Source organism: Hipposideros armiger, unplaced genomic scaffold (assembly GCF_001890085.2).
Source record: "Hipposideros armiger isolate ML-2016 unplaced genomic scaffold, ASM189008v1 scaffold_220, whole genome shotgun sequence".
NCBI lineage: Eukaryota > Metazoa > Chordata > Mammalia > Chiroptera > Hipposideridae > Hipposideros > Hipposideros armiger.
The window spans coordinates 1,657,563-1,676,920 of record NW_017731570.1 but is presented as its reverse complement, the minus strand read 5'-3'; the positions used below and the strand labels follow the sequence as shown (position 1 = coordinate 1,676,920).

General features: G+C 39.8%; 1 protein-coding gene across 16 annotated transcripts in view; it reads left to right on the top strand.

Moving 5' to 3' along the window:
* ERC2 (ELKS/RAB6-interacting/CAST family member 2) overlaps window positions 1-19,358 on the top strand; it is a 974,141-nt gene that overhangs the window by 24,144 nt on the left and 930,639 nt on the right. For all 16 annotated transcript variants that reach the window (XR_002125344.1, XR_002125343.1, XM_019654364.1 and 13 more), the window contains exon 2: window positions 3,339-4,133. Coding sequence is in view for 14 of the 16 variants with exons in the window: in XM_019654364.1 (XP_019509909.1) it covers window positions 3,477-4,133 (657 nt within the window). In the remaining 2 variants the exon portion in view is untranslated. The remainder of the gene's footprint in view (window positions 1-3,338; window positions 4,134-19,358) is intronic.

The window sequence follows — 19,358 nt, the reverse complement described above, 5'->3', positions numbered from 1 at the left end:
TGTCTTACAAAAGTCTGAGTAAACCATAAAAATATTTTGTAGTTTGTTTCCCACCCCACCACTACTATTGGGTTGTCAGAAAAGTCATGACGCATTTTTGCAATGAAAAACATAGAAAAAATATGTCATGACTTTTCCGACAACCCAATAGCATTTCCTGAACATCTTTCCATCTCATTACATATTCATGGAATGGTCAGATTATTTCACTATCGTCTGTCTGTCTTTATCATCTATGTACACTGAATTCTGATTGTTAGAACTGTTGATCTACCTTTTTTAATAGAACAGGTTATTCATGCAAAAATCTGAGATACAAAATGATTTTTGTGTATTATCAAGTAAAACAAAATTAAACTCTGAGCCACATAAACATTTGAAACTAAGTTCCTTAGTTAGAGACAAATGTATAATTCTTTGTAGGGACTTGTTAGGGGAAGGAGAAGCTTTTATGGGAAATATTTTTTTATACTTTATGTGAGGACTCTTTTGGGACAAATGATAGATACCCCGACTAGAATTGAATGTAGTGAAAAGGAAAATCTATGGGTGAATGTATCAGTTATCTGTTGCCGTAGTAGCAAAACAACCAACCACAAAATATCAGTGACATACTAAGAAGTATTTATTTAGTTCATGAGTATATTGGGTTCAGTGGCACTCAGCTGGACTTGCTCATGTGTCTGTGGTTAGCTGCTGGTTGTTTAGGCACCTCTGCTTGCTGATCTTGGCTGGGCTTGCTCAAATGTCTTGGGGCTATTTGGCTATTGGATTTGACACATTGACTCTATTTTGTTTCTTATCTTCCAGCAGGCTATACTGGGCATGTTCTAATTGCTATGGCAGAGGAAAATGAGCAAGACAGTAAATACACAAGTGCTGTTTCAGGCCTTCACTTGCTTCACATTTATCTCCTTATTGGCCAAAGCAAGTCATATGATGGAAACCAGAGTCAGATTGTGAGGGCTCTGCTGAGGAGGCAGGTATAGGAAGGGGTGAAGAATTGGGGCCATTAATGCAGTTATGGCATATGTAACCGAAATGGCCTAGGGGGAGATGTAGCTTCAATGACTGCTGGGTCCAGGGTACCAGGTGATGTCACCTGGCTTGATTTCACACTATTAAAAGTTTGGCTCTGCTCTCCTTTTCATTAGCTTTACTCTCAAGGAAGTCCTTTTCACCTGGTAGTACTCAGAAACTCCATCTTGAAAACAAGCAATTCCAGCTGAAAAAGAGCTTATCTTTCACAGTTGTTTCAGCTAAAGCTTGGAGTCTTTTTGGACCAGTGTGGGTCACATGTCCATCCCTAAACAGCTGCCATGTCTAGGGGATGGAAAACGATGATTGGCCTGGGTCATATTCTCACCCCTTACACCATCCGGGATGGAGTAGAGGGAATAAGCCTTATCTAAACCTAATGAACTGTGAGTACAGGGTTGGGGAAAATTTCTCTAAGGAAAATAGAAATAGTGTTACCAGAAAGTGTGTGTGGGTGTGTGTGTGTGTGTGTGTGTGTGTGAGAGAGAGAGGGGGGGGATGGGAGGGAGAATGAATGATAGGCAGGTAAAAATAAAAGTTGCCCTGTATAATGGTATTAATGTACTATCTCATTGACACTGCCAACAAAAACTATTGACTATTCTGTGCTAAGCATTGAACTAGGTGTTTTATAAACATCATCTTTGTTTTTTTAGACTACTATGAGTTAGGTGGTTTTACCCACATTTTATTAATTGGAGAAAGGAAGCTCATAACAGTTAAATAATTTGCCTATGGTCACTCAGCTAGTTGGTTGTTAGAGTGGAGATTTGAACCTCGGTTTGGCATTCTCCAGAATCTGTGCTACTAGTGTGTTAAAACTGAAGAAAAAGTCAGTATACCAAAGACACCCTAGAGCAGTGGTTCTCAACCTGTGGGTCGCGACCCCTTTGGGGGTCAAATGACCCTTTCACAGGGGTCACCTAAGACCATCGGAAAACAAAAAGATATTTACATTACAATTCATAACAGTAGCAAAATTACAGTTATAGAGTAGCAATGAAAATAATTTTGTGGTTGGGGGTCACCACAACATGAGGAACTGTATTAAGGGGTCGCAGCATTAGGAAGGTTGAGAACCGCTGCCCTAGAGGAAGAGAGGAGGCCATGATACACACCATTAAGGCCATTTGGATCCTAGCATTGAAGGGATAATCTCAGCGCTGTAGCCCTGGCTATATAAGAGCTGTACCAATGTGCTTGAGTAACCATGACAGGGAGCTTCTACTATTTTTCTCTAGGGCAGCGGTTCTCAACCTTTCACAGGGGTTGCCTAAGACCATCGGAAAACACATATTTTTGATGGTCTTAGGAACCGAGACACTGCTTCTCTATCCGTCTCCAGGCCCACATGCAGATACGCCCACATACGAGTACCCGGAGACCCCTGTGAAAGGGTCATTTGACCCCCAAAGGGGTCGCGACCCATGGGTTGAGAACCGCTGAACTAGGGGTAATGGACCAGGAACTCTAACATGATGCATCGTTCTTCTGTGCCACTTCTCCCAGGTGTGGAGGGGTTAATATGAATATTTAAATCATCCAAAATGGAAAAGAAGTACCAAAATGAGCCTGAAAAATGTACATAAAAGGGGAAAGAGACAGGACTGTCATATTCTCCATGATGGCATTTAGGATCTGGCTATACTCGTCGCATTGGTTGAGCCACCTCATTTTTTTTTAGCTCTGAGATGGCCAATAGGTTCTAACTCATGTGTCCATGCCAGTTGATTGGTGGTAAACCATCTAGAGTGTTGCACTGAGAAGAGTTCTGAATCTAGTGGAAAAGAGGACCACGATGGATTAGTGATACTGTGATGCGTAGAAGAGGGGAGGTAACAACATGATTCACTGTTATTTGACATTCTAGGAAGCAACAGCTTCTCAGAGTCACTGTCAAGCCACTTGTGTATAGGGGTCATCCCTCAGGATGGAGTATTTTATAACTAAGGTCTCTATGATGAAAAATTTTATGTGAATTTTCTGGAGGTCCCAACTGTCACTTAGCACAAACCAAAATGCAGAGCTTCATTTTCCTAAGGAAAAGGAGGGTCTTTTTTGCTCTGGGAAATTTTGACTTTGCTTGGGAGCAGGGTGCGGGCAATTTACTAAATGTTTCGATGTAATAAGTAAAGTTTTGGGGTCACTTTTTTAATGAACATGTGTATGACTATCTACTATCATCTATCTATCATTATCATCATTGAACTATATCTATACATATTTCAAAAAACATAATGAAGTTATAGTCAGAGTTCTAAAGAAGTTTATTTTTGATGATCTTTTTTCTCATTTTTCAGATCTCTGATTGGAGTCACTTCCCGGTTGAGTATGAAAAGAATGCAGTGAAAATTCTGGCCAGCAGTGGAAATATTGGCTTATTCTCCAACTTAGTATAGTATTTCTTATCTTAAGTAGCACCTCGTAATAAAAGAAAAATGTATGGAAGTGCAAGAACAATCACCAATCTGGAAGGGAGCCCTTCCAGATCTCCTCGTTTGCCAAGATCTCCTCGTTTGGGCCATCGAAGAACAAGTAGTGGGGGAGGTGGGGGCACGGGCAAGACTCTGTCCATGGAGAATATTCAGTCTCTTAATGCAGCCTATGCTACATCTGGGCCCATGTATCTGAGTGATCATGAGGGAGTGGCTTCGACAACTTACCCAAAGGGCACCATGACTCTGGGGAGGGCCACAAATAGAGCTGTATATGGAGGCCGAGTCACAGCCATGGGGAGTAGTCCCAATATTGCTTCTGCTGGACTTTCCCACACAGATGTCCTTTCTTACACAGATCAACATGGTGGTCTGACCAGCTCATCCCATCATCACCACCATCAAGTCCCCTCCATGTTGAGGCAGGTTAGGGATAGCACAATGTTAGACCTTCAAGCCCAGCTCAAGGAACTTCAGAGAGAAAATGACCTCCTTCGGAAAGAGCTAGACATCAAGGACAGCAAACTGGGATCTTCCATGAATAGTATCAAAACCTTCTGGAGTCCTGAGCTCAAGAAGGAAAGAGTCTTGAGGAAAGAAGAGGCAGCTCGGATGTCTGTCCTCAAGGAGCAGATGAGGGTTTCCCATGAAGAAAATCAGGTAGGTTATGACTCATCTCAGTGTTTTTCAACTTTAGCTTCTCATTGAGTAGTTGATGCTTTGCAAATGGTACCATGACCTGTGCAGAAGAAAGTTTGATATCATCAAGAAAGCTACGACTTAGTATGTGTTTGACTTGGAGACTGTAAGAGGGCATAGGAAATATGAGATTACTGCTTATGATCGCTTTATTTTCTAATAACCTTTCACATTGCTGCAGAAGAGGGGGGATTACTCCTCACTGCCTAACTTTTACACTTAGTTAATTTTGTTTTCTTTTTCAGCAGTCACAGCAGCAGCTCAGATGTACTACCCTCTGAATAGAAGAGGAAAATGTTAATTTTTGCAAGAGTAGACATTTTAACAGCAGCATTTAGAGGGCCACATTTGACTGGTGAATTGATTTTTTTTTTAAAGTACCGGCAACATTATTTCATTCTAGAATGAGTGGAGTTTGTTCTCTAAATAGTAAGCTGAACAATATTAAATGGGATTGAGTAGAATGGGTTTGATATCATGTTAGGGAAACACAATAAATTTCTGCCTCATCTATTTAATATTAAGTACATACTATGTATGAGACACCTTCTTTCTCTTCTTTAACCCACCTTCCATATCATAGCAAGATTGGTTTTCCCAGTGTCTACCTGCAGGTATGCCATCCCCCCACTTTAAAGCCCTCAATAATTACCCATTCCATGCAGAATGAAGTCTGCTTCTTTGGCTGAGCCTTTTTAAATGGAAAGCCTGAACCAGTCTCTCCAGCATTATCTCGTACCACCTCTATCCACAGCTCCTGTGCTATCAGAACCACCACTTGGTAATTCCTGTTCATACTCAGGGTTTCCTACCTCTATGCTTTTGCTCTTTCCATTACCTTCTACTGGAGGACTTCTCAGCACCCCCTCTCCCTGCCTCTTTCCTTCCAGTCCCAGCCAGTCTCCGTTTTTCACATCCTACCTGTTCTGTGAGGCTCATTTATATGATGGTATTTTCATAAGGGCTTTTGAGTCAGAAATACCTGGGTTTAAATCCCAGCTTCACCTGTTACTGGTAGTGACAAGATAAGTACTAAGAGATGTGGAGCTGAGGGTGCTGTGCCCTTTGGCTAGAACAATTTCCAGATATCATTTAACTTTCTATAGAAATCTGTGATAATTTTAACTTGGCTAAACCAGTGATAATTGGCCTTTACGTTGGCCTGATGAAGTGCTCTGTCTTTCTTAGGGTCATCTGCTGACCCTCCTATCTGTTTCCCTGGCTACTATCCCTTTGGAGTCCAAGCACCAGTAGAAGCATTTCCGATCTGCATGAAAATTTGCTATTCGTTCTTCTTCTATGTGTGGAAAGAAATCACCTTTTCCCATTGTTTATCTGACAAAGCCTTTGCTAGTTTTTAGATGTGGAAATGTGATTTTCAGTTGGAACAAAAACCTTTTTTCTTTACTCCTAAATCAAATTAATGCTCTTCACTATAATTTCTGCTGTTTTCTGTCTTTGCTTGTTCATGAAATCCTGTGAACCTGCTACTGCTATGTGCATTTCCCAAGTTGGGTACTGGTTTTCTTCCTTTTTTAGTTGTTTTGGGAAATGGTTAAAGCAGTTTAGGGATGATGCAAGTAGTCACAAAGTTGAAAATATTCTCTAAACTGTCAGCAAGTGAATAGTTAACGGTGCTCCCATTACTCCTTTCTTGTTCTGGAACCTACTATGATCACAGGCAACCTTGGGTACTATAGGTGACATATGACTATGTAGCATATGACCCAGTGAAAGCCCCAGTATTAATATATATACTAAATATAAGTAAAATGTAATTAGTTTCTCTTTTGGTTAAATATATATAATAAAAGGAGGATGGAGAATGGAGAGTTTGAAAAGCGAATTTACTTATAAGGCGAGGTAGTACAGTAAAACCTTGCATTGTGAGTAACTTGGTTTGCGAGTGTTCCGCAAGATGAGCAAACATTTCTGTTAGGTTGGTGCAAATGTAATAGCTATTACTTTTGCACCTACCTAATAATGCATTTTAACTTGGTAAACAAGTGGTATCTTGCAATATGAGTAGTTTGTTTCTGGAATGAATTATGCTCACAAACCGAGGTATTCCTGTATTACAAAGTAAAGAATATGAAGATTGACAAAAAGCAAGTTATTTAAAAAAAAATTGAAGTGCTCCTCCTTTCCCCCTTGGATGCATATTAGGATCTCTTTTTGGGGTATATGAATACCTGTTGGTCAGGATGGGGGAGATCCTGCTGTAGTAATCAACAAACCTCGAATCTCTGGGGCTTATCATATCAGAGATTTATTTTGTATTCACCTGAAGTATGAAGCAGGTCACGTGACTCGAGGGTAGCTCTCCTCCAGGAAGTGACTCAGGATCCAGGCTTTCTGCATCTTTGCACATGGCTACAGCTGAGAAAGAGTGCCTGGAGATTGCACAGGCAATCTCCTCCTCAATTCCTTGAACTGAAAGTGACATACATAAGTGCAAGGGGCTAGGAGGTGTAGTCCTCTCCCCTTTTCAGGAAGGAGAGTGGAGTCAGATATGAGGGAGCACTAGAAGTTTCTACCATTCGGGTTTTTATGTTTGTCAAAAAGTGGAACTAGATGAAATAAAATTTGGGGAACAATTCAGATGTCTGCTGTTTCTATTATTACCGCTGTTGCTACCAGTAGACATCTGTTGCGGGCTTACTATGTAGTAGGCATTGATTGTGCTTAGAGCTTTCTGTACATTATCTTACTTAGTTTTTGAATCAATCATCTGAGGTAGGTGCTAGACTTTGTCTCATTTTACAGATGAAAAATAAATGTAGAGAGAATAAGCAGCTTGCCTAAGTTCATACAACTAGTAATCGACAGAGCTGGAATTTAAGGCTTTGGTCTATTTCACGCCAACATCTAAGACCTTAACTTTATGTTCACTACCTCCTTATAGGATCACTGAGTTGTGAATAGAATCTTAGTGTAATAGGAAGATCATACTTCATATATACTAGATGTAAAAAATGATTATGGGTGGTCCCCGACTTATGATGGTTCGACGTCTGATTTTTTGACTTTATGGCGGTGCAAAAGTGATATGCATTCAGTAGAAGCTGTACTTCACATTTTGATCTTTTCTTGGGCTAGTGATTTGAAGTATGATACTGTCTTCTGATGCTGACAGTGACAGCAAGCCACAGCTCCCAGTCAGGCCGTGATCACAAATGATACTCTACAGTGTATTTATTGTGTTAGATGATTTTGTCCATCTTTACTGACTAATATAAGTGTTCTGAACACATTTAAAGTAGGCTAGGCTAAGCTATGATGTTTGGTAGGTTAGGTGTATTAAATGCATTTTTGACATAATATTTTCAACTTATGATGGGTTTATCAGGATGTAACTCCATTGTAAGTTGAGGAGCATCTGTGTTTTGTACTTTGATAGAATGATTAAGAATGTGATTTAATTTATTTAGTATTTTTCTTCTTAATTAGGGATTTATTTCTTTTTCCTTTAAGTGGTTTTTGTGCTGTTTGTCGTTTTTTCCATTTACCATAACTTACTATAATTTCCCTTTAGAGGAAAAATCATGGAAACTATTCCTATATGGAAGAAAAGAATATAAAAGCTATAAGGGACACTTGATTGTGGTTTCTTATCCACAACAACCAGAGACTGCATCTACAAATGTAGTTCTATCAGAGGGTATATAGATAATTAGAATTTCACTAACCTAAATTCAGATGTGTGACTTAAAATGGGAATCAGGTCCATTATAGGGTGGAGGTGAGAAAGCTAGAGTGCTCATGTTTATGATATTCATGGTTCTGTGAATTTAATGCTCACAGGTAAAAGGAAGCACAGACTTTTCACCCTCACGTGTAATGTTGGAGAGAGCGCCCACTCTTCAATTCTTTTGCAGCAGATTTTGAAGTCTTAGTGGTTGTGTCTGAGGGAGCTGAACTCAACTCTAGATCTAAGACAGGATGTTAAATACCTCCCCTGTGTTACAGGAGGTGCAAGACTGGAGCCAGTGCTAGGTGGCCATTAAAGGTCCTGTGTAAGGTTTGATACTCAGATTCCTGGATGGATATTACACTCCGGACCCCCTTCCACCCCTAGGTTCTCTCCAAGGCCCTACTTCTCAGACACATACATCTGCACGAATAGAAGTACATTTATGACTGCTAAGAGTTATAGTACTGATATTGTCTTGTTTGTATAAACAAGAGTAAATGGATGCCGCGTTATCCTTATGCTTTGACTTGTGCTTTTTGCTTTATGATGTACTTTCTTGAATGGAAGAAGAGTGGGGTGGAGTATTGTGGACAGCAATTCTTTGGAATGGCATGAACACATAATTCATGCTCTCAGTGTTACACCAGTAGACTGATTTGGGGAGAGGTAAGGAGAAAAGATTTAGAATGAATTTTGGCTGCCACTTGAGGCAGGCCCCTTATTATTTTTAATGGCCTGTATGGAGTTGGGGTGAGTGTTGAGGGTGGGAGAATGCAACTACAGGGATGTAAAGTGACCCCATTTTCTCTAAAAGATTATGTGATTGTCTTTTCTTTATAGCTCCATTTTATTTTCCTGTGTAATGAAGATCCTAGAGAGAAAACATGGTAGAGAATACATTTTCAGAAAGTTCATAAGGATTTATATCTTGCAGCTTGGTGCATATAAGTTATTAACTTTTCATACTCCTGAATATTTTGTGCAACCATTAACTTTGTATTTTTAATGGATTATTTTTTTTGCAAATTAGGTGTATATGAAACAATTTTTAAACATTTTCCTAAGTTGTGCATGGCTAGCCAAGGATCTGCATGAATATAAATAGAATCACTCACTGGGAGATTGTACTAGATTTAATATTTACCCATCTTGTGTGTGTAGAAGTGGGACAAGGTCATTGGGAAACGTAACCTAAGAAGTGTAAGTAAACCTGTCTGGGGAATGCTACAGCTTTTAAGCAATGGTTATGTGATAATTTCTATTTCTGGCTTAAGACAATAGGAAATAATCTACTCTAAATCAATATTGATATGGGCTTTTGATGAGTTTTGAGCTAATTTCAATATATGATTTATTGATTCTCATTTTGAGCTTGTAACTCAAAAAGATCAAGGTGGATCACATTTCCATGTTTCCTTTATTATTATTATTATTATTATTATTATTATTATTATTATTTTCTTTTATTTGTATAGCTGCAGGGTCATTTTAACAGGGGTCATTCAACTCTGTTCTAAAATACTCATTTCATTGTGAATGTCCAGATATGAAGAGTTGTACAAATTGCAAGTGGATGATAGAATTAATTCTATCTCTTGCTGAGAAGGTGGTGAGGCAGCTGTATTGTGAAGAGGTGTCCACTGACAGATAAATGCAGCTACAAGTCACCTTGTGTACTGAGTGTTTTTGGAATGAGAGGCTCAGCCCTGGAGTGCCAGGTCCCCTCATGTTTGTGGGCAGAACTTAAATATATTCACTACTCAGATAGACCTGTCATATCCCTGTACCTTCTTTCAGACAGCATTCCTTCTACTACTCTAAGTCTGAAATCCATGGATCCCTTCGTGCCAGTATTTCCCAAGTGTGTCCAGGGAAATAACATTTCCAAAAGGAATTTTTCTGGTCAGGTAAACTTGAGACATAACATGCTAGATACTCCTATTCTGGAAAGTCATAATGCATATGTTATGAATTGAATTGTGTCCCCCCAAAAAAGATATGTTGGAGCCTTAACCCCTAGTAACTCAGAATGTGACTTTATTTAGAGGTAGGGTCTTTACAATAGTAATAAAGTTAAAATGAGGTCACTAGGGTGGGCCCTAATTCAATATGACTGGTGTCCTTATTAGAAGGGGGAATTTGGATACAGACATAGACATGCACAGAGGGAAGACTATGTGAAGAGACAAAGTGAAGACGGCCCTCTATAAGCCAAGAGGCCTGGAACAGAGCCTTCCCTCACAGTCCTCAGAAGGATCCGACCCCGTCGACACCTTGATCTTGAACTTCTAGCCTCTAGAACTGAGTCAATAAATTTCTGTAGTTTAAGCCACCCAGTTTGTGGTACTTTGTTATGGCAGCTCTAGCAAACTTATACAATATATTAACAGGGGAAAGGCTCTAACTCTTGCAGTTAAAAAATATTTATTAAATTTTCTTAATCCAGCAATTTCCCAAACTTACATGACTGTGGAATTTGATCTTAAACTGAGCACCTACCATATTTCCCCATGTATAAGACGCACTCTTTTTTGAAACATTTGGGGTCTAAAAACTGGGTGTGTCTTATACAGTGGTTGTATGAGCGCAAAAACAAGCGTAAAAAAAGTGGGAAATGCAAGTAAAAACATCTACAACCACTCTATAAGACGCACCCAGTTTTTAGACCCCAAATTTTTTGAAAAAGGGTGCGTCTTATACATGGAAATACGGTATGTATTAGGCAGCTATTGCTGCAGCAATGCTGTATAACAAGCCTTTCCAAAACCTATTGGCTCACAAAGACAAGCATTTATTTCTCCCTCACATATCTGCAGGCTGGCTGCCACTTAGTTGGGTAGGTCTGGACACTGGGCACCAGGTTAGGCTGCAAGTTGGGATTAGTCATGTCACATGTCATGTCTCTACCATCTCCTCGCAACAGCAGCTGCTCAGGGCTTCATCTTCTCATGGTGGATTACAGATATCAAGTGTCCCACCAAACCACACAAATACATCTAAAGTCTCTGTTTGCAACATTGTATTGCCTGAAGCATGTTATGTGGCCAAGCCCAAAGTCTGTGAGGTCGTGGAAATCTGTTTCCTGCCCAAGCAGAGAGGAAGTGAAGTGAATATATATACATATATATATTTTATCAAGTATCTGGCCAAAGATTCTCAGGTGAAAATCTGGGAGATCCTGTGAAAACTTTTGTTTTCCTGATAAAAGGAGTAAATGTCTCCAGCAGTACTTCTAACCCCCTCTTCTTGTTTTGAGTGCCGATATGATGCCTGGAGCCATGTCAGCCATATAATAACCATGAAAGAAAGACCAAGACAAGCACAAGTACGTATGCCCTGCTGTCTCTGAGCAGCTGCACCAGCACCAGCAATGGCCTGCCTCTAGGATCTGGTCACGTGAAAAATAAACCCCTCGTTGTTTAAGTCACTGTGGTTAGGTATTCTACTACTTGCAACTCAATACCTTCCTAACTGATAAAACACAGAAAATCATTACTTGATAACTATTACAATAATTACCAGTCATAACTGTGAAAATAGGTGCACTTCAGTGAGGTGAGATGAGATAAAGGACCTTACACATTAGAATGAAGAAACCTACTTACTAATTGTATTGGGCAATACTCCAAAGTAGTGACACAAATGCTACTCAGAGCCTGAATAAGCAACAAAGGGAATTTATTAGTTCCCATAATGAAGTTACAGAAAGGCTCAGGTGTAGAACTTGGGGTTTACAGAATCCAGGGCCTCAAACTGTAGCAGGACGTTGACTCTCCCCATTGCTTCATCTCTGGTTCTTGTCTGCCTCCATGTGTAAGCCTCATCTTCTCCTTCATGGAGTGGACTGTCTTGGCTGCCAGTACCATAAGCGAAGGGTTAAGAGATCCCTATGTCTTCACTTTCCACTTGGAAAATTTATGGCAGGACTTTGGTCCCACCTTAGTTATATCCTGCCTCCAGACTTGGTGGGAACAGGTATGTGAAAAGGGGTTCCTGTGACTGGTGACCCTGTTAAAGCAGTTGGCATTGGGAGAGGAGCAGTTCTCTAAAGTTACTGAGATGAAGGCTGAAGGGATGCTTGAGGATAAAAACAGATGTCCACTGCACTGACTTGAGCTGTCCTTAGTCACTCTCTTTCCCTGAATGTTTTAAGGGCTTATAAGTCATATCAAGAGACCTGATAAATTAAGAAGTCAATCATATGTCATATCTGTGTATGTGTTTTTTCATTTTAACTTTGATTTGAAATGTGAGTATCTGGGTGTATTTTCCTCAATGTTACATAGGCACATGGACTTAGAACTGGATAATATGAGCTAGTTTAGCACCACAACATAACTGAGCATGCTGAATCTTAGGACAAAAAAAGGAAAATGTTCCTCTTCTTCATCCTTCAAATAGTCTCCCTCTACTTTTCGGAGAACTATAGTTTTGTCTACCTTTCCAGAGAGGTGGAAAAACTTTGGTCCTGACTTAGGCAATGACCTACTTAGACTGAAACCATAATTTTAATGCCTTTCATGGGTAGGTAAAAACTTCCTTTGGTTCTGAAGATAGATGAGATGGCACTGAGCCAACAGTTGATTTCTTTGTCTGCTAGAATGTAGGAGAATGATTTGAAGTGAACTATACATCTTTGTCACAGATGTCAGCTGGTTTTTGCCTCAGTAATCTCTTGCAGTCAGCCCTAGGATCAGCCATGTGCATTGTATTAGTAGCCTTACAGATTTTTATTCCCAGGTTTTCTTATAAAAGACTTGGCTAATGGGAGGAAAATAAACATTCTTGTATGCTGGACCTTGGGAGAGCTAAATGACTTCCATCTTCCATTTTCTCTCTGGATCACTTTATTTTGGCTATGAGATAGCAACAGCACACAACCAAAAAAAAACATTTTGGAATATTTCAATGAGATTTTAGTCTCACTTGTGCCAAAGACACTTATTGAAACCAAGCACTGGGAGAGAAAGGCAGAAGGAGTAGTAACCCCCCAAACATTCACTGCCTGATAAAATTCCCTATAGACAACCTCCTTAGAGGATTTTAAGAAGCAAGTCTATGTTGACAGGAGAAAAAGTAACAGAGTGATTTTATCGGCCAAAGCAGATGGGGTGGGTTCTGAACCTGGCCTCTTCTGGCCAGAGTGCAATTTCAGTTTCTATAATTAGTTGCAGGTGGAGATCTTGTGTTGTTGTTTTGGAGCTCACTGACATCTGTGTGCAAATTCCCACCACCCCCAGTTGGCATTTGGACTCAATAAGTGGTTTGGCTTTACAGAATATAGAAAATTGTAAATCTATTTCACACACACAGATAGATAAAGCTGCTCTAAAGGTCAGGTTCTGAAAGCTGTGGAAAGCATTTTGAAAAGTTTGGGAAGTAGGTTTTAGGCAGGATGTGGGCATGCAGCCAAGAGCTAGGGCAGCTTGACAAACAGAATTCTGGCACGTGCCATTTTTTTTCTGTTTCTCTGTAAAGCCGGCATTTGATTGTATCTTGGAAGCGATATGCAGCCATTTTGTTTTTCAATAGGATCATTCTAGAGAGCAGTAAAGACTGAAGCAGCTACTTTCTATCTTATAAACCCATGACTGGGCTTGTACTATCTGGTTTGCCTATATATATTAGTCAAGTTAACTTAGTGATTCTCAAATGCGGACAATTTTGCCTCCCAAGGAAAACTTGGCAATGTCTGGAGACATTTTTGGTTGTTGCAACTGGGTGGGGTGTGCCACTGGCATCTATTGAGTAGAAGATAGAAGCCAGGAATGCTTCTAAACATCCTACAGTGAATAGGACAGCTCTCCACATTATCTGGCCATGAATGTCAACAGGTACAATGTTAAGAAATTCTGAGTTAATTAGATGATTACTATATCTTCATTTTTTTTGATACTTTACCTGCACTCAACTCTTCCACTTTGTGAAGTGATGATAAAATGTATGTATTTATGTAAAAATAATGACATAAAAGGTAAAACCTGATTCATCATTGTAAGGGAAAGGATTAGTTATGAATGATTTGTTTTTAAATCTTGACCTGGACTATTAAATATGAATTTTCAAGTACCTTGAGTTCTTTTAGAAGTAGACATTTGGTAAACACAAATCATTCTTATAAAGAAATGAACAGCCCTTTAAGGAAATAAAACCTATTTTTAAAACTATCATTTCTTTGTACTTTCACTTACTTTTTATGATATATTTTTTTGTCCTTGTCTGACATTGATCTTGGAAGGGAGGGGGAATAAGCATTTTTGAGTTTCTGCTGTGTGCCAGGAATTTACTAGTTCCTTTTCCGTGCGTGTGAGCTCAACAGCCCTGCAAGACATGTGGCATTTCTAGATGAGAAACAAGGCACAGAGAGATTAAGTGGCCTATGTGAGGTCTCACCATTAGGTAGAACTGGTATTTGAATTTCAGGTATACTTACCTCCAAAATTGTGTTCTTTTCACTGCCATCAAGGGGAAAATAACAGATTTGCTTGAGAACCGGGTAATTTGGTGCTGAAATGGAAGCCCTAATATAGAGTGGAAGTAGCAATGCTGCCTGACAGCATCTTCAGGTTGTTGTCAAAGAGGCATACAGAAAGGAGGGAAAGAAAGAATGAGAAAGGGAGCTCATGCTTGGGAGCAACGGAGGAGGGAGGGCAAGCAGAAAGGAGCAAATGTATTCTTGTCAAGTAAATGAGCAGAGAAGAATGCCAAAGGAACACTCCGATCTTGGAAACCCATCCAGAAGGATGGGAAGAAGCAACTCCAGGACTGGCTGGAAAATTAAAACCACAGCAGAGGAATGAGAGAGATTATCTCTCAGGATGCTCATTGCAGGCGGGCAGATCCTTTCAGGTGGTATGACTGACAAATTCACTGGGTCCACAGAGCAGACCTTCAGGGATGGGGACGCTCGTTACTATGGACTATTGGACTCTATTGTGGATGGTCTCATTAATTCAGTTAGAATTCCCCCTGACCTGGCCTCCATCTACAGAAATGTCAGGGTACATAAATAGCCTCCTGGCCTAGGATTCCCCCAACTGGCACCTCTCAGCTTCCTCTCCAGGTGGTTTCTGAGCTCACTGGATGGTCACACCTATTCAGGATGGGTGTTTTGGATTGTTTCAAATCTTGTTTCTCAAAGTCAGATCTTCCCTTTTTGGATTGCAGCATTCTTGATTTCCTTCTCTCCCAGGAACTTTCCCCAATGGAACCTCTTCTTTGTCATCTTTGAGAATCCAGCTTATTTATTTATTAATTTATTCTGTCACTTCTTGTTTAAGAGATAAGGTAGTTCCAAGTAGCAAAAACCCATTCAGGCTTGTTGAAGAAAAAAAAGTGGGATTTACTAGGAACATATGAGTTCCTCCCAGACCTAATGGTAGCGACGGCAGCCATGTGTTTTGGGGAGCTAGAATCAAGTTATTTGGAAAATAATCAGGAATAATGACAAAGTCAGTCTCTCACTCTATTTTCTCTCTTGATATCTGTTTTTATACACTTCTTGTGAAAAAGCGGTCATTCAAGGAAAGCATATGTGTCTTCTCCATTCAAGTGCTCAATGAAGACTGCTTAGAGTTGCTCTGTTTGAATTTCAAATTCAGAGAACCAAGAATCTGATTGGCAAGCTTGCATCCAGAGACTGGTCTAGGTTAGGTTAGTTGTGGCCAAGAGAGTCATGAAAGCCACGCCCCCTCAGCAGAGCTATGGAGAGTCTCTGAAAAAGAGACGTGATGGGTAAATTCTCTAGCAATGGAGCTTGTGGGTAAGGTAGTTAAGAGGAAACGGCAGCCATTGCTAGGAAATATGTTTGCATAACACATAATTGGGAGCTTGCCTTATTTTGGTTATTAGGAAGACCAGGATCAATCAAAGAAAGTTACCTACACTCACCTCTGTCTATACCTAGCTGTTTCAACAGCAACTTCAGTAGCCTTCTGGAATCTCTTGACCTTCACACTTACTGTCAACCTCTACCTCAGATTGTGTCCTGGAGCTATTCCAGAAGTGGTATTGACTGATATCAATATCAGTTCATGCTGCCTTATCTTAGTGGACCCATATGGCCCCTTTATATAATATTAGATTGCATCCTCTATAAAACTCTAAAAAATTTTTCACTTTTCATAAACTTCCTTAGACTTGGGTGTCCAAAGTGGATGGGTATTGTAGTGCTAGTTAGGATCTATAACTTTTAGAACTAGGCATGTTTATGAAATACTCATAAAATATATATTAAAGTTTCCAAGGAATCTTGACACCAGTGGAAATAAGTAAATATATGAAGTGGAAGGTTGAACAGTGCCCATGATGACCAAATTTAGAAATTGCTCAAATTGAGAAATGTAGCAAATAATAAATGAAATTTGCCTTATCAAATTCTAAAAATGTCTGTCTGTGGTTTTTAACTTTGGGGAGCTATATACTCTTTGAGAAGCTAATGAAAACTGTAATTTTCCCTAGAAAAATATTCATAACCTGAATTGTGCAGAACATTTCACCCCCTTACCCCTGCTCCAAACCCCAAGGTCATCTGAGAATAGTTAGGTAAAACCTCTGGCTAGATATTGCCATTTAATATTAACATTGCGTGTGTATTCAGAATAAGTAGTTCCTGGCAGTTAATGAAATTAATAAGCTTTTGGTATATGAGACATATCTTCAGGTCACTACTATTCAACTTGTACTGAGAAGTAGGGGACATGTGTCTTGATTTTGGCGATAGTTAAAAGGTGTGTACATTGGTTTTGTGGAAACTTATGGATGGACTGTACCACATTCACTAAGGGTAGTTAGGTAGAATATAGAAGAGGTGGTAGATTTTAGTCCACCCTCAGGAATAAGTTACCTTAAAAGAGTTTGTATAGTGTTGGGTATCATAGTAAAATACATGTTTAAATATTTTCATTAAGGACTTTTAGTTCATTAGGTTTGTCTCGGAGTGTCAAAATTCCCAGCTCGCCTCAGGTAATTCTATTTGACTTCTTTGTAATTGCAAATAAAATCTAACACTGCAAATTAAATTATGCTATAGGCATTTGTGATAGAGCAAGGAGCAAAAAACTTTGGGGAATTACGAAGTAAGGGTTAATTGGGTACCTACTCTGTTCTCATTTATATGTGAAGGGCTGAATAAGACACTAAAGAAGTGTAAGGCACCCTTTTGTTCCTCTTTTGTTTCACCGTCTAGTGAGAGAGTTCACCGTCTAGTGAAAACCATTAGAGACCCATTTCTTTTTTCTATGTAGAACATAAATAAGGAACATAGCAGTGATATACATAGTTTTTGATGGGCAGTTCACTCTATCTTGGAACTTTACTTGAGCATGAAGTTTTTGAGCTGGGGAAGGAAGCTTCCTGGGCAATTTATTTACCTTTCTGAGAGTAGCCCTTGGTGTGAGCTTTCTCTTCTGTAGAAGCCTGGCCAGAGTCCAGGAGAGTAGGCAGAGCATCCTTCCAACACCCAGCCAGGGCAGGGCTTCTGGAAGGGTTTGGAGAGGGGGAGTTGGGGAAGCTCAGGGCTCCTGCCTTTCTCAGGCAAGCATGTGAGTCTGGGAATCATTATGCCATGTAGCATGCCCACCTGACTATAATATGTTCCCTTGGTAAGAATAAAAATGATCAGTATAGCTCATAAAGCATGTCCTGCATATACCCTCATCATGGTGAAGGGCTTGCCTATGGTATCTTATTTAATCCACACGATGACCCTGTGATGTAGGTACTGTTAGTAATTTTATATGTGAGCAAGGCAAGGCTAGAGGGGAAGTCACTTGTCCAAGGTAACCATTAGCAAGTGGCAGAGCTGGGGTTGAGCCCAGCTCCAAAGTTGGTTTTCAATGTCAGGGTTGACAGTACTATGAAGTGGCCAGTCCTGTGTACACAGGTGATCTTAGGACAGGCATGGACTCTGCATTAAACAACTTGTTGAGAAAGTCATTGCCTTTCCAGATTTCTTCTAGTTCTTTGGATTAACTTCAACAAGAAAGCCTCAATTTGGTGCCAGGTTTGAACACCTCCTTAACATCTATTAGGTGTTTCCTGCCCTTATGATAGGGTGTGTAGTGACAGTCCTACAAATGCTCATATTGTAATTCTGGCACCCCAAGCTGGACCCTTTGTATCAGATATGCCGCCCATTCAGTTTCTTTGAGCAGACTGGCAATGCGATGTTAGTGGACCTGTCTTTTCAGTTCTTGCTTAGTTGTCAAGAGCACCAGCTTTAGAGGTGGATTGCCTGAGCTCCATTTCCAGCTGTAGGACTTTGGGCAACTTACTTTATCTATCTAGGGATTTATGTTTAATTAGATTAAATAAGGGAGTTCCTGTAAAAACATTTAGTGCTATACCAGCATAAGTAAACATCCAAATAATAGATGTTGACGATAACTTTGAGGGAAACCAATTTGAGGACAAAGGGGGAGTAGAGAGCTGGGAGAACAGCAGAGAAATAGAACCAGAGCCATCCCTAAAGATTGCCCCTCCTGTGGACTTCCTGCAGTTTGTATAAGCCAATTTGAGTTGAAGTTTTGTTACTAGTAGCCCAATGCACCTTGACTGATGAATAGTCATGGTTCTCTGTTTGGAAGCTTTGTGGTTACAAATATGAGTAGGTCCCAACTCCTGCCATGAGAATAGTTTAGTAGGGAAAATGCTGCACCCATAAAAATGCATAGGAAAAAGACCCATAACGAGGGGGAAGAAAATTGTACCCACAATTAAAAGAACAATTAAAATGATTTAGAAGCCCAGAGAAGGAAGAGATGAAGGAAGACTTCATGTGGGAAAGGTGGCATTGGAGACAGTCCTTGAGGATGGACTACTATTCAGAAGAGTGGAAGGTAGAAGCAGGAGTGGGGAGTAGGGAGCCCAGTTCTCCAGGGAGGGAATGACCAAGAGAAAATAGATGACTGGAGACTTATTTCATAAAGCATAGGGATGAAGGCAGGGCAAAATTAGTGGTCCAAGTATTGTACTTATGTTTAAAGAGGAGAAAGAGAAATTGGTCCATGGAGGTCATTTATTTTTCCCTGAGTCAAGAGACATTATGTGATACAGTATGTGATATCACCTCACATCTGTCAGAATGGCAATTATCAAAAAGACAAAAGATAAGTGTTGGCAAGAATGTGGAGAAAGGGGAAACCGAGCACACTGTTGGTAGGAATGTAAATTATAAATTAGTGCAGCCACTATGGAAAACAGCATGAAGGTTCCTCAAAAAAAAAAAATAGAACTACCATACAATCTAGCAATTTCACTTATCTGAAGAAAATAAAAACATTAATTCAAGGAGATATATGCACCCCTATGTTCACTGCAGCACTATATACAATAGCCCAGATATGGAAGCAACCTAAGTGTCCATCGATAGACGATTGGATAAAGAAGGTGTAATATAAACATATTACATGTTAAACATATTACACTTTCTTTATCCATATATAATACATCTATATATAAATGTATATATACCGGGGGTGCCAAAAAAGAGT